Genomic DNA, 22,129 nt, shown 5'->3' with positions numbered 1-22,129 from the left:
TTATAAATGGGGTTAGCTTTAAATAGTAACTTAATTAAAGGACTCACACATTTTAAAATTTGTCAGATATCACCCCAAAATATAAGGGAGCAGAAGTGCTGCAAAGAAGTTAGGGTATATATTTTAGGATTATTTGAAGGGAAATAAAAAACAAAAATTACATCACAATTTATTTACCAGACCTGTGTTGTGATTTGTGTGTCCAAGGGTGAAGCATGACACGAACATTTATTGAGGTTATTGATTTTTAAGGTTTTTATTGCTGCAGAATTTCAGGCTCAATTTCTTTATTATTTACGTCTCAATCAATACTGTCTTCTTTAGTAACAAAGTTGTGGGATGTTTAACAGTGGCTTTAGATGTCAGCAAGGAAGAATCTGCTTGAAATATATTCTGTACATTTAATCTCTATTAATGCTTCTAAGGACAAAAACCCAATTCCCATTTAAGTCTAACAGGAGTTGAATCAGACCCAAAAAGTATTAATTTAAAAAGACTGCTTCAAAACAAGGAAAAAGATAGTGAGAGGATGCTGTGTGGAGTGATATTAGAATGCAGGGGAGACATGGGCTAGAAATTATTAGGATTTACTTATTATTAAGATTATTAAAATTAATCAGTGTATTACTTAGTCCAAGCAGTAACCATTTGTTTGAAAAGTGTGAACTGGGAGTGCTGTGTTCCAGGTGGGCCTTGAGTGGTTGATTAGAGGGAAGTCAGTGTTTGGTACTGCAGGCACAGCATGCTGAAGAATCAGAGGGCAGTGCAGAACGGGGAAGAAAATTGGCAGCATGTGACCTCCAGGCTACGTCTTCACTACCCGCCATATCGGCAGGTAGCAATCAATTGCTCGGGGATCGATATATCACGTCTCATCTAGACGCGATATATCGATCCCCGAACGCGCTTATATCAATTCCGGAACTCCACCAACCCGAACGGAGTTGCGGAATTGACAGAGGGAGCCGCGAACATCGATCCCGTGCCATGAGGACGGTGAGTAATTCGATCTTAGATACTTCGACTTCAGCTACGTTATTCACGTAGCTGAAGTTGCGTATCTAAGATTGATTTTCCCCCGTAGTGTAGACCAGCCCCCAGAAGAAGAAGAAAGAGGAGAACCCATGTACCTCCAATGCAGATAGTGGTAAGAAACCATTTTCAGGGTCTCTGTACAGGTACTACGGCAGAGAATGGTTTGGAAGAGTCATCTGAGAGAAGGGATTAGGAGACCTCATCAACCAGAAGGCATGGGATGCACTGTCCTAAGGATGTGGGTTCCATGACCACCACTCCCAAGAGGAGGAGATGGGTAGTCATGATCGGGGACTCCCTCATAAGAGGGACAGAGTCATCCATCTGCCATCCAGACCAGGAAACTCTAAGTGTGCTGCTTGCCTGGAGCTAGAATTCAGGATGTGACGGTGTGTCTGCCGAGACTGATCAAGCCCTCAGACTGCTACCCCTTCCTACTTCTCCACGTGGGCACCAATGATACTGCCAAGAATGATCTTCAGCAGGTCACTGCGAACTATGTGGCTCTGGGAAGAAGGATAAAGGAGTTTGAGGTGCAAGTCATGTTCTCGTCCATCCTCCCTGTTGAAGGCCCAGGTAGGTACCATCAAATTGTGGAAATAACTGCATGGTTGCACAGGTGGTGTCGGAGAGAGGGCTTTCAATTCTTCGACAATGGGATGTTGTTCCAGGAAGAAGGATTGCTAGGAAGAGATGGGATCCACCTAACAGAGAGAGGGAAGAGCATCTTCGCAGGCAGGCTGGCTAACCTAGTGAGGAGGGCTTTAAACTAGGTTCACCGGGGGATGGTGACCTAAGCCCTGAGGTAAGTGGGATACCAGGAGGAAACACAAGGTGGAAGGTGCAGCAGGGGAGGCCTTCTGATTCATAATGAGAAACTAGGGCAATTGGCTTGTTATCTTAGGTACCTGTACATGAATGCAAAAATCCTTGGAAACAAGCACGAAGAATTGGAACTCCTGGCACAATCGAGGAACTATGATATGACTGGAATAACAGAGAGTTGGTGGGGTAACTCACATGACTGGAGCACTCTCATGGATGGGTATAAACTGTTCAAGAAGAACAGGCGGGGGAGAAAAGGTGGAGGAGTTGCACTGTATGTAAGAGAGAAGTATGATTACTCAGAGCTCCAGTATGAAACTGGAGAAAACCTGTTGAGAGTCTTTGGGTTAAGTTTAGAGGCAACAGCAACAAGAGTGACATCGTGGTGGGCATCTGCTATAGACCACCAGAATGGGAGGATGAGGCTTTCTTCAGAGAACTAACAGAAGTTTCCAGATCACAGGCCCTGGTTCTCATGGGGGACTTCAGTTACCCTGACACCTGCTGGGACAGCAATACAGCAGTGCACAGACAATCCAGGAAGTTTTTGGAGAGTGTTAGGGACAACTTCCTGGCGCAAGTGCTGGAGGAACCAACTACGGGCCGTACTCCTCTTGACCTGTTGCTCACAAACAGGAAGAATTTGTAGGGGAAGTAGAAGTAGGTGGCAACCTGGGTAAAAGTGACCCTGAGATGGTCAAGTTCAGGATACTGACAAAAGGAAGAAAGGAGAGAAGCAGAATACAGACCCTGGACTTCAGAAAAGCAGACCTTGACTCCCTCATGGACCTAGTGGGCAGGATCCCCTGGGAAGCTAATATGACGGGGAAAGGAGTCCAGGAGAGCTGGCTTTATCAAGGGCGCAGGAACAAACCATCCGGATGTGCAGAAAGAATAGCAAATATGGCAGAAAACCAGTTTGCTTAACAGAGAAATCTTCAGTGAGCTTAAACACAAAAAAGGAAGCTTACAAGAAGTGGAAACTTGGACAGATAACTAGGGAAGAGTATAAAAATATGGCTCGAGCATGCAGTGGTGTAATCAGGAAGGCCAAAGCACAATTGGAGTTGCAGCTAGCACGGGATGTGAAGGGTAATAAGAAGGGTTTATACAGGTATGTTAGCAACAAGAACGTCAGGGAAAGTGTGGGACCCTTAATGAATGGGGGAGGCAACCTAGTGACAGATGATGTGGAAAAAGCTGAAGTACTCAATGCTTTTTTTGCCTCAGTCGTCACACACAAGGTCAGCTCCCAGACTGCTGCATTGGACAGCATAGTATGGGGAAGACGTGAGCAGCCCTCAGTGGTGAAAGAACAGGGTAAGGACTATTTAGAAAAGCACAAGTCCATGGGGCCAGATCTAATGCATCTGAGGGTGCTGAGGGAGTTGGCTGATGTGATTGCAGAGCCATTGGCCATTACCTTTGAAAACTCGTGGCGATCGGGGGAGGTCCCAGACAATTGGAAAAAGGCAAATATGGTGCTCATCTTTAAAAAAGGGAAGAAGGAAAATCTGGGAAACTACAGCCTCACCTCAGTGCCTGGAAAAATCATGGAGCAAGTCCTCAGGGAATCCATTTTGAAGCCTTTGGAGAAGAGGAAGGTGATCAGGAACAGTCAACATGGATTCACCAAGGGAAAGTCATTCCTGACCAACCTGATTGTCTTCTATGATGAGATAACTGGCTCTGTGGATATGGGGAAGGCGGTGAACATGATATACCTTGACTTTAGCAAAGCTTTGATATGGTCTCCCACAGCATTCCTGCCAGCAAGTTAAGAAGCCTGGACTTGACGAATGAACTATAAGGTGGATAGGAAGCTGGCCAGATCATCAGGCTCAATAGTTAGTGATCAACGGCTCAATGTCTAGTTGGCAGCCGGTATCAAGTGGAGTGCCCTAGGGATCAGTCCTCGGGCTGGTTTTGTTTAACATCCTCATTAATGATCTGGATGATGGGATGGTTTGCACCCTCAGCAAGTTCGCAGATAACGCTAAGCTGGGGGGAGACACAGATATGCTGAAAGGTAGAAATAGTGTTCATAGTGACCTAGACAAATTGGAGGATTGAGCCAGAAGAAATCTGATGAGGTTCAACAAGGACAAGTGCAGAGTCCTCCACTTAGGATGAAAGAATCCCATGCACTGCTACAGGCTGGGGACTGACTGGCTAAGCAGCAGTTCTGCAGAAAAGGACCTAGGGATTAAAGTGGACAAGAAGCTGTATATCAGTAAACAGTGTGCCCTTGCTGCCAAGAAGGCTAATGGCATATCGGGCTGCACTAGTAGGAACATTTCCAGCAGATCGAGGAAAGTGATTATTCCCCCTCTATTTGGCACAGTTTTGGGGCCCCCACTACAGAAAGGATGTGGACAAATTGGAGAGAGACCAGCGGAGGGCAATGAAAAATGATTAGGGGGCTGGGGCACATGACTTATGAGGAGAGGCTGAGGGAACTGTGCTTGTTTAGTCTGCAGAAGAGAAGAGTGAGGGGGGATTTGATTGTAGCCTTCAACTACCTGAAGGGGGGTTCCAAAGAGGATGGAATTTGGCTGTTCTTAGTGGTGGCATATAACAGAACAAAAAGCAATGGTCTCAAGTTGCAGTGGGGGAGGTCTAGGTTGGATATTAGAAGAACCTACTTCACTAGGAGGGTGGTGAAGCACTGGAATGGGTTGCCTAGGGAGGTGTGGAATCTCCATCCTTAGAAGTTTTTAAGGCCTGGCTTGACAAAGCCCTGGCTGGGATGATTTAGTTGGGGTTGGCCCTGCTTTGAGCAGGGGGTTGGACTAGATGACCTCCTGAGGTCTCTTCCAACCCTAATCTTCTATGATTCTATTAATAGAGATTCAAGCAACAGAAACACTTCCAACCCACTTTCAACTAAATTTGTTTTTCTCCTGCATACTACATTCAAACTTAAACCACCACCCCAAAAACCCAAACCTGGTAAAGTTCCTTACTTTTGCCACAAACATTTTAGCACCAAAGAATGACCACTTTCTGGCTACTGTGAGATAAATGCGCACACAGTCTGCAGCACTGTGCCCCCGGAGAGCCATCCATCTAGTTGATAATCGCTGACGAAGCTGTCTGTTTGAAATGAAACACATAGTGAGAATGTACTTTTGGATTTTGTTGTTAAAAGAGAACTAGTAAAAACCCAATCAAAAGCTTTTTGATTTTGTTAAAATGAGTATTTGATTTATGTGCTATATTCTGTCATATCTATCAGATAAGCTGTGTAGAAAACTCTAAATCAGTCATTAATATCATTTGTGTACAGCAAACCTTAGCTATCTTCCTGTTTCTGGAACGCCATGATTAAATTTAAAATTATCTAGGATGGTCCCCATCCCCCTTTTAAATAAAAAGTACTAGCATCATATGGTGAAAAAGTACAGCTCAGCTTCTGATATACATCTATAGGTACCCGTGTGAAAGCAGAATTGAAAGGACATCCGTGAGATGAAATGTATAAGCTCCACATTGGAGAGACAAGGGTTAACAAGCAACTAGTCCCACAAGGCCCCATCCAGCTGCACTACTGGGCATACTCAAAATGGAGGCAGAGCTCAAAAGGGAGCAGTCCTAGTTATCAGGGTGGACAGAGGAAGGGGAACAGTTATCTGCTGTTAGCTTCTGCAGAGAGGCCACAGGAGCTCCACACAGCCTGGACCAGACCCCAATGCTGAACTGCCTAATGCCCCATGGAGACTCAGGATGATGGGCTGGGACTGGAGTAAAACAACCTCTGGATCACAAGTAGGGAGAACCCTGCCCCTTTGTGAGTGAACAAGCAGACCCTGCGGTGACTTTGGAGAGGTAAGAGTAGGAAGTAACACAGGGAGCGGGCTTGGTAGTGTCCACCTTCAGGCTGCATACCCAACCTACTGATCACAGGGCCCTGGATTGGAACCCAATGGAGCAGGGAGCAGCCTAGGTTCCCGTAAAGCTGGACCTGCAGGCTCTTGCTGCTGGACGACACAGCTGCCGACTGTCGCCACTGGGCTATACTACCGAACCCCCTGACAATCCACAACAAGAAATATAGAAACTTTTTACCAACAAATGTAAGTATTTTCAGGTACTATATCCTACTCTTCAGTACCCCAGCTATATTTTGGTTTTACAATAACAAGATTTTCCTGTTTTTCAAATCTTTTTCTTTTCCTGTAGCTCTGTTTGCCATGAGCCATGGGAAAACAGTTGCTATAACATTAGCAGAAATTAGAAGAATATTTTTGTTCAAAATATCTTAAATTATGAAATACCCAATGTTTGACTAGAACAGATACAAATCCTGCAACGTTTACTCATATAAGTAGTTTGGTTGAATTCAATGAGTCTGCCGGCTTGAGTAAGGACTACTCGAGGACCAGACTGTGGCACCCTTACTCAACTTTAGTAATACTTTAATAGACTTATTCATTTCAATGGGATTATTTTCTGAGTAAAATAATATTCCAAGTGAGTAAGAGTGTCAGAATCAGGTCCTATGTGAGTAAAGGTTTTAGGATCCTAAGTAATTTGTGTATTCTGAGAGTTAAGAGCATTTTGCTAAAATACATGATTAATAATCCTATTGTATGTTTGCATAACAAAGATTTAGAGGAAATGGGTTCTCCCTAACCCATTTAGTAAAAAGAATTTCAGTTTCATATATAGCTCTAGACAAAAATTTCTCATAAATATATATCTAAATATTCCAGTACAACTGAAAAAGCCTTACTTCATCCCTAAACATAACAGAACCCTCAAAGTAAAAACGTTCACATCTTGTCTATCATAATACTTTCCCCCTCTCACCTTAACTGTTCTTCTGAACAACCATGCCTATACCTCTTTGGGTAAAATCTCTCCACTACATGTTTCAATGTCTGATTGGACTTGGAGGGAGAAGTAACTTGCCCTGCTGGAGTTGAGAAAGGTCTTTCAAAGTCCCCAATCTCCACCTAATAGAAAGGCCAGGAAAGAGAAGATCTTTGTTTGTACAGAGTCATTTTAGAAATTAAATACAGTAACTCCTCACTTAATGTTATAGTTACGGTGCTGAAAAATGCGACTTTAAGTGAAACGATGTTAAGCGAATCCAATTTCTCCATAAGAATTAAAGTAAGTGCGGGGTGGGGTTAGGTTTCAGGGAATTTTTTTTTTGCCAGACAAAAGGCATTATCTACATTTTAAACTGTTTTAAAAAAGCAATTTAATACAGGTATAAGTTTTAAACAATTCAATTTAATACTACAATCATCACTGCTGAGTATGAAGCTTAGTTGAGGTGATGGAGTCAGAGAGTGGAAGAGGATGGATTGTCCGGCTGCTTCTCTTGCTGTTCTTACAAGCAGAGGCACTGACTTTGCCAGGGGCAGGGCGCTCAACCCTTGGCCCCTCTGCTCCATCCCTTCCCCAAGCCCCCACCCCGTGACCCACCTCTTCTCCCCCTGCCCCCTTTACTTCGCAGGCTGCGTCCTCCCACCTCTCCGCCCCTTCTGAATGCAGCAAGCCAGCTGATTGCTGCTGGCAAGAGGCAGGGGAGGGAGTGGGGAGGCATGCTGAGTCCTCGCTCCTCCCCCCTCCCTCCTGCCTGGGGCAATCAGTTGGCTTGCGGCATTTAGGAGGCAGGAGGGAGGGGGGAGGAGCGAGGACTTGGCATGCAGGCTCCCCACCTCCGCCTCCTGCCTGGGGCAATGAGGTGGTTTGCCACGTTCGGGAGGCAGTGGGAGCCTGCGTGCCGAGTCCTTGCTTCTCGCTGCTGCCTCCTAAACGCTGCAAGCCAGCTGATTGCTGCGGGCAGGAGGCAGGGGAGGGAGGGGGAGACTGCATGCCGAGTGCTCGCTCCTCCCCCTCTCTCCTGCCTCCTAAATGCCGCAAGCCAGCTGATTGCCATGGGCAGGAAGTGGGGGAAGGCCGGCGGGTGGTCTGCTGGCCACTGGGAGGCGCTGGGGAGAGGTGTAGGGAGGCTGCCAGCTGTGGATAAAGCAGGCAGCCAAACAACTTAATAGTGGAGCATTGCACAACTTTAAACGAGCGTGTTCCCTAATTGCTCAGCAATGAAACAATGTTAACTGGGACGACTTTAAGTGAGGAGTTACTGTACCTTTTATGCATTGTCTTCTTGATTAGCATACTGTAAAACTTAAAATGTTTTGTTAAGTATATTTTCACCGATGTAAAAATAGCATAAATTATATTTCACTTCTAATTACATTAAATTCACCACGCAAAATTAGTTAGCACAAATCAAGTTTAAATTACAAAAGTTCAAAACATATTGTATAGAGTTTTCTTGCATTTCACAGTATTTCATATACAGGAACAAATCTTCAGCTGGTGTAAACTGACAAGTTCTAATTAAGCCAATCCATAAAGTGCCGTATATACTCGTTATTAGCCTGTTGTTTATAAGCTGACCCCCCCAAGATGGTTAGGTAAAAATAGCAAAAACTGTATGACCCTTTCATAAGCCGACCCTATATTTCAGGGGTTGGTAAACTTTGGCTCCTGGTCCGTTAGGGTAAGCTGCTAGCAGGCCTGGGCGTTTGTTAACCTGGAGCATTCACAGGCATGGAGCTCCTCAGCTCCCAGTGTCCGTGGTTTGCCGCTCCCATTGGCTGGGAATGGCGAACTGCATAAGGTGAACAGACAGCGGGTATGAAAAATCAGGACAGAGTGTGAGGGGTAATAGGTGACCATATAAGAAGAAGCCTCGAATATCATGACTGTCCCTATAAAATCGGGACATCTGGTCACCCTAGAACCGCAGCCAGAGGGAGCCAAGGGGCTCCATGCCTGCAGACGCTCCAGGTAAACAAAACGGCAATGTATTAGATATTCGATTCAATGAGTTTAAAATCATCAAATTTTGGTGTAGACCCATTTATAAGCTGACCCCCGCTCTTTCACGTGTCACTTTTTTACCAAAGATATTTGGCTTATGGACGAGTATATACGGGTAACTCTCAAACTTTCTTTATGTGATGATCTCTGTGTTTTTCTTCTTTATGAAAATAAATCTTATACAGAAGTATATCTACTGAAACATCTGTAGGCTGTATTATTATGGTATATATAATTTTCAGAAGTTATTAATGGCAGAGTGAATGGGGAGACCTGTTCAAGACTCCCTGTAACAAAAGCAAATGGCTATGCTATGTTTAATTAATTAGGGCAAGATCATTCAAGGTGCTGTGAACCTCCCACCTTAACACTGAGGTCAGTAGGAGCAGAAGGTGGTCAACAGTGGCCCGTTAATGTACAAACTGACTGTTACCATAAACTCATAGATTACCTGAGCTAAAAGAGCTGCCATTTCCAGTGCCAGTTCTTTGTTGACAGGAAAAAGTCCATTTACTATCTGATCATTTGTCTGATACATTAACAGCAGCTTTTCCCTGTCTGTCTCCCCATGAACTTGACCTGAGAAATAAAGCCTACAAAAGAAGAAAGAAAAGTTATTTCAAAATGAAAATAGGGGTATTAGATGGACCCTGGGGATTAGTAATGAGACCTATGACCTTGCACCTCTGGGCCACTAGTATGAAGTCAGCTCTGACCATAAATTATTACCATCTGATGACTTACATTGACTCATGTGAAATGAGTTGGTGATATCAATCCAGTTCCTAATGGACAGGTGTTTCTATCACAAACGGTAGCCTTAGCAGTTAGGACAAAGAATGAATGTGCACAGAGACTTATTAACGCTTCAACTCTGAAGGTAACCTGTCCAGAGCAGAGTTGAAGCACAGAGGAAGGGCAGCACTTGGAAGCTTTTACTGTCACTGTACTAAATCTGTGGACAAATGGAGAAAATCAGCTTCTAGAATTGTCACTCTAAACCATTTTACTAGCTATACATTCACTACTTCTAAAAGGTGGGGAAAAGTGACCCTTCAGTATCTTGTCATTTTAAAATTTTTGCTCCAGTGAAGCCCTTCATTCCTTTCCACAGAACAGGGACAGCAAAGGAGTAAAATCTGGAATTTTATAATGAAATTTGAAGGCTAGCTACTCTGCTGTTCAAACTGATTACTTAACACATGCCCTTAGTTTTACATTTTTTAAAAAAACGTATCATTGCACACATCTTATTTTTAAGTGAATGATATGAAATCAGACTAAAAAGTTTAAACATGAATAGAATTTAAATGCCAGTTTAAAAATAATTAAATTTATAAATACCCACCAAAAGATCGGCACCTCATTGAATCTAAATGAATAAATTTTAATGATTTCACAATTAAGCATTGATTTGTATTTTGCTTTCACGAAATTCAACACCACTTGACACTTGAGGAATCATAGACCTTCCAAGTACATAATAGTGCAAATTAGTATAGTGGTTTTTCACCTCTGTAGATCTAGGGTTTTTAATTTGGTAGTGTCAGCCTAGTCCCCATGTATCCAAAACTCAAGTTCCAGCAAAGTTTGGCACAATTAGCAACGGATGCTCAGGAGAGACCAAGAACTGAGCAAAAGGGGTGTTGTAGTCAAGACAAGTGCTCCGCAATCTCATAAGCTTCACCTACAAATTAAAAAATTAAATACTGGTACATAACATAATCAGTTCCATTTTACTGGATGTGGATTGTAGATACAATTGGACATTACAGTTTTCCAAGCTAAACAGGGTAAGAGAAAACAACTTTTGATGGAAACTATTGTGTGCTGACCGTTTTACTACTAAACTATGAAACACCAACTTGTGGCTGTTGCTTATTATGCAAATAATGTTCGACTCACTATTATCTCATCCTTCTCCTACAGATGTACCCTAATACTTCTACTTTTAGAGATCCCTTTAATTGGTAGCCTGCTCTTGCTCTCATCTTGTTAGATTCATGCTATATGTTTAAAATTCCATGCATATTAGATCTGCATCTCCTAGAGCCTTATTCTATACCTGTGCAGGTGGAACCCACACGAAAGACAAGCAGATCAGCTCAACCTCAACAAATGGGATCTTACCAGGTGTAAGATGCTTGGAAGGAGGGTTCATTAAGGGAAAGATGGCCTCGTGGAGGATGTGGGAAGGAGCCACAGACTCTAAGCAGGGTCATGGGATGGGGTGTCCAATGAACCAGAAGACTGACTAAGGAAAACAAACCAGGATTTGCCTGACTAGCTTACTCTGTACTTCCCAACCTGCTAAGTTTAAGAAAAACAAACATCTAAGGTTTATATGAAGGTTTCCAAAATATTGATACTAGTGAAGTTAATTTATTTAACAAAGGTTGCAGTCTCTTTCTCTCTTAACATTTTGGAGTAAGCTCTGATTCAGCTAATATGTTTCAAGATAATAAACACCATATAAATTAAAGAAAATTCCTAGGACACAGTAGTGGAATTATGCTCAGTATTACATACCTGTTTTTATATGTAAGACGCACAGTTCTTGTTCCTTCACATTTCCCAGGATGCTGTTCTTTGGAGGCCTGCTCCCATTTAGAAATAATGTCACAGATCTAAAAGGAAAATGAATATGTGGAACTGTCAGTTCTGTAGTTTCTTGCCAAAACAAGCATCTTTGAAGGAAACCCTCTGTTTATTATGAAAGAATTTCAATTATTGTAACTCAGAAAAATCACATAGCTTTAATTTTTAGACATGTGAAGAGTACCTGTACAGGCACTTTTTAGCTGAGGATTTAGCAGTCAGATTTTGTTGTTATTCGCTTATCCTACCAGACAGACCTTGGTTTTGGAATCTGGCCATAAAATGTTTATACAGAAAGGAAAGGTATATAATTTAGCAGGAGCCACCACATATGTAATTATTCAAAACTAATGACTTTTATAAAGAGGAAAATTAAACAATGATACTGCATGCTGTGGATGGTTCCGTTTCTAACCAGTGTTTTGTTCAAGTTGGAGACTCACTTGGTCCCTTGTTCCCAGATCAAAGGAAGAGTGTGTTGCAATGACAGCACCCTAGTCCATTCAGATTACACGGGAAGAAACTATTTACTGACCCCCTTGGAAAGACTCAGCAGAAATGTTAACAGAATCCAAAATCTCACGTTAATAGAAAACAGAATATGAGAATAAGTAAATTGTTTAACTGATTTTTTTTTTTTGCCTTCCATGTCATGGTTTTTTGTTTTGGTTTTGAGTGTTGTTTTTTTTTTTGGTAGGAAAGAGGAATCCTCCATGGCACTATTTATCTCCGGTTGCATCATGACCACTTTTCTTCCAGTCATAAAGGCTGGATGCAGAGCCCCCTGAAGCCAGTTAATACTTCTCTGAACACTGCAGAAGGGTGTAACAGGCCTGCCTGATGATATTACCCAGCATTCCTTACTCCCCAGGGCTGAGGGAGCTGCTTCAACAGCAGTCCCAGCCCCATTATTTGCTTTGCGAGAACAACGATGTAACGTGGTAAACCGTCAATTATGTTGTGTCTTCCCAACCCTTGCTGCAAATACCTTAATCCTGAGTTGTGGGGATAACTACATCCCTTCAGAATCCATACAAATAACATTACACGGAGCACTGCCAATCTACTGAACTGAAGCTAAACCTTTACCTCCTTGTTTTGGATAGAAAACCCTCCGACATTCCTTCCAGATCTCTGTCAGCCACTTTCCTTGATCTTCCAATACATCCCTCACTTGAGCAACATATTAGAAGAGCTGTTTGTATTTTTGTATCAGAGGGGTAGCCGTGTTAGTCTGGATCTGTAAAAGCAGCAAAGAATCCAGTGGCACCTTATTGACTAACAGACGTTTTGGAGCATGAGCTTCACCCACGAAAGCTCATGCTCCAAAACATCTGTTAGTCTATAAGGTGTCACAGGATTCTTTGCTGTTTGTATTTTGTTATTTTAGGAGCTGGGTTTATATTTCTAAGTGTATAGTTTTCAGAGTAGCAGCTATGTTAGTCTGTATCCGCAAAAAGAACAGGAGTACTTGTGGCATCTTAGAGACTAACAAATTTATTTCAGCATGAGCTTTCATGAGCTACAGCTCACTTCTTTGGATGCATAGAATGGAACACACAGACAGGAGATATTTGTACATACAGAGAACATGAAAAGGTGGAAGTATGCATACCAACAGGATGATTGATTGGTTAGACTCTTTCTGTTGGTATGCATACTTCCACTTTTTCATGTTCTCTGTATGTATAAATATCTCCTGTCTGTGTGTTCCATTCTATGCATCCGAAGAAGTGAGCTGTAGCTCACAAAAGCTTATGTTGAAATAAATTTGTTAGTCTCTAAGGTGCCACTAGTACTCCTGTTCTTTAAGTGTATAGTAAATCTGATGTTATGATAGGAATCAGGTTGCCAGCATTGGACACTGAAGTCTTCTAGCCACAGGACTTGCCAAGTACAAGATACGGTAGTTCAATCTTCGTGTCACAGCCCTCATCTGGAGACTTCTATTCCAGTCTACTTCACCTCTCCAGCTCTGAAAGATCTTCAGGATTACTGAGTATTAAGATCTTTGTTGTTCAGCCACAGGAGTTGGACTGAACATCAACTAAGCCACAGAATGAGCATTAGACTGCAATCGCTTTTAGCCACTAATAACAGTGTCCTAGAGGTGAAAAGTTCCTTATCCCATCATCAATTCCCTGAGCCATTCTAGTCTGCCAGGCACTGCTTTTAAATGTATTCCATTGAATGAATTTCAGAGTTAAAAATTAGAGTTTGTTTTCATTTTTCCTTTGATGTATGTCAAATGAGGAAAAGCAAAAAGCATTTAATAAGGAAATAATTTTCTCTTACATTGTTTGTTTGAAAAGGCCTCTGTAAAATTAAGATATTTTTGATGTTTAATATGTGCAGCTCATTAAAGAGTTTTGTTTACCTTGATGTTTCCTTGAAGACAGTGCTCTATATCCTTGCCAGAAGGATCATCAGTAAATAATGCAAATCCTGACTGCACTGGTTTTCTCATTCCTGCGTCTTGGTTAAGGGTGTTCAGAAATTCTTCCACCGTGGTAGAGGCATCAAATCCAACAACCTGAACAGAGGAAAACGAAACACTTTAGTTACAAAAACTCTCAAAAATATTAAATGTAAGATTTTAAAGAAGGACAAGACACTTTCTAGAACATACATGGAAAGAGAGTGCCCTGTTCCATCCTCCTTGGATAGCTTATTGTCATTACAACTTGATACATTCCACTACGGATTAGACAAAAATTTAGCCAGGATTTAAACTTGTAAATTCTGGAAAAAAAGAAGACATTTTGGTGGTCTTTATTCTGCCCTACTGAGCAAATTTTATGTCAAAAACTTTGCTTACCTGTTACAAGTCATTGCATTTTGTTTACCAAATCAAAGACTATTATACATAGCATCTCAGATTGTTATTAAACTAATATATTATTTTCCTTTTTTTGTTTTCTAGCTCAAGCTTAATCTCTAGATACATGCATTTACAGGTTTTTTTTTAATTTACTAAGCTATAGATTTGAATTAATCTAAATGTTTGATTTAAAAAGGCAATTTGATATGTTCCTCGGTGAGGAAAGATATTATCAGAAATACTATAACAAAAAAAATTATAACAGGGTGACTCAGAAGGTAAAATTATAGATAACAACCTTGCATGACATACAATTTAACAGGAGCCTTGATTAGATTATACTGTATGTCTGGAAAAAACCATATAAAATGTATTTCAGGAGCAGTGATATATAGTATATATAGTAATTGTCCAAAGAATATTTTCTACCCCCCATGTCTACTGGTGTAAATATTTATCAAGTTTCCTGTTCTGTCTTTGGTACTAAAGAATTTTAGTAATGTGTGGCTAATTGTCTCTACTCAGATACTTGTCTCTGACACTTACTCAACTTTATGTTTGTGCTAAAGGACAGAAGTATCTACCAGGCTCTACACACAAAAGAAACCACACCACTTTTATTAGTAACAAAATGTCTTAGAAAAATTGGATCATGGAGTCCCACTGACTGCAATGGAAACTAGGAGCCTAAATACCTATGGAGATCTGAGCCCAACTAACTAACCAATTATAGTGACATTTAAGACTCTTTATTGGTTTTATTTCATATCACTTGGGAGTGTGTCTTTTCAAGCCAATATATAAACATCATGGATGGTTACATTCTTTTTGATCTCAAGCATTTCTCTTTGAAACTTTGAGATGATGACTTTATGGAGATCCAAGTACATATATATATTTTTGTTGGATATATATTGAATACTTTTTTAAAGTATATAAAAAATGTTTTGAAAGCAGAGTTTTTCTTTATACCAGGAAATAAAAATGATATTCAGTACATAACTACATAATTTTACAATTATTTAATGCCATAATTCACAGAAGGGATACTAGATACTGAAGTTAATGGGAGTTCTACTGTGTCATAGGGTGACATGGCCCCTGTAAGGGGCCTCATCTGTCTTCCAGAGATGGGAAGGAGTTAGCCTGATTTGTGGCTACTAAGAGATTAATGATGGTAACTGAAACATGAGGATCAGCTGAAAGGGTTGATGAAATTGATGACTGTCACCTGTGGAGGATGTGGTTCAGGAGGAGAGAGCTATTAGGAATAGGAAATGCTGTGGTTTAAAAGAGGGGAGAAGGTAGGCAAATGGTAGTCCTTGGGAGTTTAGAAGAGAAAGATGGGCTGTAGGAGAAGGAAATACGCAGGGCACTAGATCCTGAAGGAAGGGAAGGATGAAAGGAAAGCTGGGCCTTGGAAGAAGGCCCAGACTAAATTGATGGGCCCTGAAAAAAGAGGCAGGACTAAGGCCTGGTCTACACTGTGCATTTAAATCGATTTAAAGAGCATTAAATCGATTTAACGCTGTACCCGTCCACACTACAACGCCCTTTATATCGATATAAAGGGCTCTTTAAATCGATTTCTGTACTCCACCCCGACGAGAGGAGTAGCGCTAAATTCGATATTAACATTTCGATATTAACATATCGGATTATGGTTAGTGTGGATGGAAATCGACGTTTATTGGCCTCCGGGCGGTATCCCACAGTGCACCACTGACCGCTCTGGACACGCAATCTGAACTCGGATGCAGCAGGCAGGTAAACGCCCCAACTTTTGAATTACATTTCCTGTTTGCCCAGTGCGTGGAGCTCTGATCACAGCAAGGTGGGCGATGCAGTCTCAAATCCAAAAAGAGCTCCAGCATAAGACCGTACGGGAGATACCCTAGATTCTGATCGCTGTATGGGGAGACCAAATCTGTTGTATCAGAGCTCCGTTACGCAGAACACGAAATGCAAAGCGTTTGAAAAAAAAAAAATCTCAGGATACAGCGCTGCGTGACAAGCGTAACGGGAAGCCAGAGACTCAAATGGACGCTTCATGGATGGAGGGAGGGGGTACTGAGGACTCCAGCTATCCCACAGTCCACAGCAGTCTCTGAAAAGTATTTGCATTCTGGCTGAGCTCCAATGTCTGTAGGTTCAAACACAGTGCTCTGGCGTGGTTCAGGAATAGCTCCTCAGTTTCTCCCCCCCCCCCCGTGAAAGAAAAAGGGAAAGAAATCATTTCTTGACTTCTTTCAGTGTCACCCTATATGTACTACTGAATGCTGCTGGTAGACGCGATGCTGCAGCAGTGAAGAGCAGTATCCGCTCCTCTCCCTCTCCCCCTCCCCGGTGGTAGACGGTTGCAATAGGACTAGTAACCGTCCTCATGCATATCTAACATGTTGACATCGAGGGCCAACATTGCTGGTTACTCCCAGTAGATAGCACAGAAACGGCTAATAACCGCTTCATCATAGCAACTGGGGGCTTCAGCCCCCTCCCTTTCCTGTGTAAGAAAAGATTCTGTACTGCCTGGACTGTCATAGCAGCCAGCATGCTGTGCTCCTCTCCCCCACACCGCTTTAATGTCCTGCCTGGACTATTATCGCGCCGGGAGGCTGCTCCCCTCATTTTATGTCACTAAAACTCAGTGTTTCTTATTCCTGCATTCTTTATTACTTCATGACACAAATGGGCAGGACACTGCCACGGTAGCCCAGGAAGGTTGCGGAGAGAGGGAAGCAACGGGTGGGGTTGTTGCAGGGGCACCCCCTGTGAATACTGACACGGGCAGCTGTGCTCTCTGATACACTGGTCCTCTAATACATTTGCCCTTATTCTAGGGCAGGACTGACTCTATTTTTAGAACCATAAGGAGGGATTGACTCAGTCCCAAGTGAGTCAATTCCCAATTTTGCTTTTGCGTTGCGCCCCCAGCCAATTTCAGCCAGGGCACTCATGATAGCAGCGGACAGTACAGAGGAGGAGAGATAACCGTCATTCTCATTGCCAGTTTTCTCCCGGCAGTAGACGGTACAGAACGACTGGTAACCATCTCTGCTATCATTGCAAAAGCAACGTGAATTGCTGCTGTGTAGCGCTGGAGTATCGCCTCTTCTGTCCGCGGCATCCAGTACACATACGGTGCCGGAAAAAAAAAGCTCTAACGGGCTTCCATGGTTCGCTGTGCCCTAATGGCATCATGCCAGGGCCAATCAGGGAAAAAACGGCGCGAAAGGATTGTCAGCTGATGTTTTCTGGAGGAAGGATAATGGACTGATGACGACATTTACCCAGAACCAGCCCGTGACAATAATGAATCAACTAGGAATTCCAAGGGGTGGGGAAGACTTGCGCGGAACTATGGGATAGCTACGGATAGAGCTACCCAACAAATGCAAACGCTTCAGAAATCAAACGTTAGCCTCGGACCAATGGACACACAACGCACAACGCCGAATTACTGTGCCTAGTGTGGCCGCATGAAATCGAATTTATAATATCAGTTTTATAAAACCAATTTTAGCTAATTCGATATTATCCCGTAGTGTAGACATGGCCTGAGAGAAAGCTTGTGGGAAGAAAAGATAATTCAGACTCCAGATATCTGGTTACTGAAGGAATGGCTCATGGTTTGCTGGTATTGTGAAAGCCTTTAAAGACACTATAACCCTAAAAGTGTCTAGACACTAGAGCAGGAGGGGGCAAACTACAGTCCAGGAGCCACATCTGACCCTCCAGATATTTTAATCCAGCCCTCGAGCTCCAAGCGGGGTCGGGGGCTTTTCCTGCTCCATGCAGCTCCAAGAAGCAGTGGCATGTCCTCCCTCCAGCTTCTATGCGTAGAGGCAGCCAAGAGGCTCTGAATGCTGCCCGTGCCCCAAGTGCCACCGCTGTGGCTCCCATTGGCTGGGAAGCACGGCCAATGGAAGCTCCAGGGGCGGTGCCTGTGGGCAGAGCAGTGCGAAGAGCTGCCTGGCCACACCACCATGTAGGACCTGTAGGGTGAACATGCCACTGCTTCTGGGAGCTGCTTGAGGTAAGCACTGCCCAGAGCCTGCACTCTGACCCCCTCCTCCACCCCAAGCCCTTACTCCAGCCCTGATCTCCCTCCCACCCTCTGAACCCCTCAGTCCCAGCCTGGAGAACCCTCCTGCACCCCCAACCCCTCATCCCTAGCCCTCCCCCTCCCCCTCGCACTCCAACCCCCTAACCAGCCAAGAGCCCCCTCCCGCACCCTGAACTCCTCATTTCTGACCCCACCCCAGAGCCCGCACCCCCCAGCTGGAGCCATCCCTCCTCCTCCTCCCCCTCCCCAACTCCCAATTTCATGAGCATTCATGGCCCGCAATACAATTTCCATACCCAGATGTGGCCCTCGGGCCAAAAAGTTTGCCCACTCCTGCACTAGAGGGAGCCTGGCTGGAGGGTCAGAGGTCTTTGCTGCATATGTTTTGCCTGTAGAGCATGAGAGGCTACTCTGGAAGAAGCGTTGTTCATGACACGAAGTTTTTCAGTTGCCATAACTAAAAATTTTTTAAAGAAAATGTATCTTATTTTATTTGATTTAATTGAAAAGCTATTTTCTGTCAAAAGATTTATTGACAGAAAATTCTGACCAGCTCTAATCATTAGGAACATATAGGCACAAAGGGCTGAGGAAGTTCTGAATGAAGTCAATAGAAAGGTTCCCTCAGACTTCAGTGGGGTCTTGATTGGCCCCAAAAGACTATGGAGCATATTCTGCCTGTAATAAATGCAGGTATCCTCTGTTAGTGATGATCAGAGTTACACATGTGCCTCATGACCTTCAATAAGCTACCCAACTTCCAAGGTGCTCAGTTGGAGGGAATACCTCTAACACCTTGCTCTCTTCTCCAGACTGCTCCATTCATGTGGTTGATTGGTTAAACAAGAAAAATGAAGTGGATACTACTTAGACAATAATGAAGTTTTAAAGATGTTTTGCTCAAAACTTTTTCTTTTCCTGAAACACTGATCAATTACTTTGCCCATTCCATTGCTAAACACCAGCAAGGAGAAATTCAAGCCATATTTACTTTAATCTCATAGTTCTCCCTCCTTCATCTTGGCTATGACACATAACCACTTCACAAGTGTGCTAATAAAATCAGATTGGGCAAGTTAAATATCATGCTTATGAGCCCTACCTGGTATATACCATTCATGAAATGAATTGGAATACTGAATGGCAATGAGTGGTGGTAGGGATTTCTTAGAAGGGTTGAAAGGATTTCCATCCTTGATGGCCTTGCTTCTCGGTCCCCATTCTGCTGGGTTCTCTCAACACATCGCTGACAGTAAATTGCATATTTCCCAAATTCAGTTCTGTGGCAAAAAGAGAAACAGGGCATGGCTCATGAACTGCTCCATTATGTGCTAAGCTGTGAGTAAACCCACTGAAAGATCTAAATGGAAGGAGAACTCTGAGGTTTCCTTGCAATGTTTCCAACAGATTTTTCCATCAAAGGTGAGAATATAAAGTGTGTTAACCATTGAAATGAATAGTTTTCTCAGGAATGAATTTGCCTCAGAACATTTTGGGTAACAGCTATATTGTGCTTTTCATGCTTTTACATTGTGTGTTCAGAATACTGTAGTGCAATTTTCAAAACAAAGGACAAATTTTCCAACTGATGCACACAAGTTATGTGTACAAATTATACTTTTGTAGCATTTGTCCACAAATATGTCATAAAGTTGATTTTAAAATGTATCCTAGAAGTTCCATTAGTGGGACCTCTACAGCTAGTAATACATAGACACACCTGGAATTGGCATTCTTCTTTAAGTGAAGTTTGAGGAGCCAAAGGAATGGATGTTGAGGAAGAAATAGTCCAACACAGAGAGCTAACAGCTGCAAACCCTGGAAAATAGTGAAAAAACCCCCCACTATTTTGGGCATCTTACAAAATAAAATAACTTCTTGCTGTGGTCACTGGTCAACAGTGCAGTTCACTTTGCAAAATGCCAAATAAAATGACAGACAATTGTATATTGGCAGGAAAAGCTCAAAACTACAGGTAAAAAGCAGAAATGAATTGGGATATTACCTCATTGGAAGCCCAAGATGTCTTTATCTCTATTTCCATGTTTCCCCCTTCCTGCAATTTTTTTTGGTTCAGTTTATATAAAATTACATACAAAAACCTGTATTAAAAGAAAACTAAGGTTGCAAAGTCACTCACTCAAATGTTGGGGAATACCTGAATCAAGGTTGCCTGTACCACCTTAATTCAGTTCCCCTGTGAGTATGCATTACAGATAGTCTTTAATTACATCCCTTTTTCCGCCACAGGACCCCTGCCTCATTCAGTGCACAGGCTCAACAATGCTCACTGAATGAGCAGCTATTTGACTCTTTTTTTTATCCTCATTGTTCAATGTATAGACCCAAGATTTATTTATTGCATGCTATTCAAACCTACTCTGAATACAGAATTATTAATTTCCTCATGGGCTTTTTTATGGAGCTCACCACTTCAGCACTGATTTATAAATATTAATGCATTTATTTTCTCAACACCCTTGTGAGGTAAAGTGACATTATTATTCTTATTTTACATATGGGGAACTAATGCACAGAGACATTAATGTTTAAAGTGTAAAATAATTTTGATGCCCACTTTGAGATGTCTATAACCTGACTTTTTTTTTCAGAGAACGTAGCATTTTATTTGTTCAGTTTTCACTGACTCCAGGGACAGTTATGAGTGTCCAGTACTTCTACAGACCAGAGGTGTCTCAAGTGGGGCACCCAGAAATGAAGGACTACATAGTTAATGAAAAATTTGGTTTAAAAAACATGACCTGCATCAAATAGGAATTAAATCCATTTAAGGTAGCATTCAATTCCCTAAATCACAAAAACATTCCATCCCTTGCTGCAGTCCCCTCCCTCATTCACTACACAGCCTCCAACATCTGCAACAAATGAAGCAGGGATTCTTCAGACAACAGTCTCATTCAGTGCACATCCTGATTCATTATCAGATCACAAGTCATACTGTGCACTGAATAAGGCTTGAGTACTGTGAAAAAAATAGTTTGTGACTATGTGATTAAAGACTGCATATATGCATATACACAAGGGGGCCGAATTACAATTGCACTGAGAGTGAAAGGAAGACGGCCTCCTTGCTCTCAGCTCCTGTGCATGGCATCACAGCTATCCATGGGTGGCGGAAGGAGCAACTGCAAGTCATGTTCAGCTCCTTTGCATGCCCATTACAGATAGAATCTTCAGAGAATTTAGCTGCCAAACTCTAACAAGTCTCTACTGAGCACATGCAAAGAAAATTTTAGAGGCTCGTAATTTAACCAGATTTGTGGAAAAAGGCACAGCCCCAACAACAAGGCAACCAAATACATTTCAAGTTCCTGCTCCAAAGTGTGCAGGCACTAGAGCATCTCAACAAAGCATTGTACACATTTTTTAACTTGGGTAAAACAACATATTTGTCCTTGACCTCATTCTGAGAAACTGTTGAACATTTTTACTGAATATTTACCACACTAAATCAGCCTGAGGCAAACACCTCATGCGGAAAATTTCAGCCCAAGTGGTTAAAGATGGCCAAGTTATAAGCAACTGAAAACAGGGACTTATAATGGAAAATGTCAGGAAACCTCAATTATAGATCTACCTTTAATACATTTTCCCCCCAGATTTCATTTGCTGATGCTATCCTCCTATCCACACTCCTCTGGCCCAGGATAGATGCTGAGGATGAAATAAGTGGCAGCTTCACATCTTGCCTGCAGGTTGGGTGGGATTGTTATTATTTTATCCCTCTAAGCATTTGAAGAGTTTCTTTCTCAAAGACCATTTACTGCACCATGCAACTTCCATTAAGTTAATGGAAAAATTGGCTTCAATGGGAGATGGATCAGACTTTTATTTGGGAGGGATAGTGACATGAAACTGTTTGAGAGAAAAAACGTATCTTCCCGTAATGATCTGGGACCTCAAAACATTCCCTCATCCAA

General features: G+C 42.4%; 1 protein-coding gene across 1 annotated transcript in view; it reads right to left on the bottom strand.

Moving 5' to 3' along the window:
- PLEKHH2 (pleckstrin homology, MyTH4 and FERM domain containing H2) overlaps positions 1-22,129 on the bottom strand; it is a 124,031-nt gene that overhangs the window by 10,202 nt on the left and 91,700 nt on the right. The window contains exons 21-27 of the mRNA XM_032775003.1: positions 19,909-20,006; positions 19,291-19,468; positions 13,679-13,834; positions 11,233-11,330; positions 9,155-9,296; positions 6,673-6,818; positions 4,827-4,956 (exon numbers count right to left, since the gene is read on the bottom strand). Of these exons, the coding sequence (XP_032630894.1) occupies positions 4,827-4,956; positions 6,673-6,818; positions 9,155-9,296; positions 11,233-11,330; positions 13,679-13,834; positions 19,291-19,468; positions 19,909-20,006 (948 nt within the window). The remainder of the gene's footprint in view (positions 1-4,826; positions 4,957-6,672; positions 6,819-9,154; positions 9,297-11,232; positions 11,331-13,678; positions 13,835-19,290; positions 19,469-19,908; positions 20,007-22,129) is intronic.

The sequence above is a fragment of the Chelonoidis abingdonii genome, chromosome 3, assembly GCF_003597395.2.
Source record: "Chelonoidis abingdonii isolate Lonesome George chromosome 3, CheloAbing_2.0, whole genome shotgun sequence".
Taxonomy (NCBI): domain Eukaryota; kingdom Metazoa; phylum Chordata; order Testudines; family Testudinidae; genus Chelonoidis; species Chelonoidis abingdonii.
This window is presented reverse-complemented; position numbering and strand designations above follow the sequence as displayed.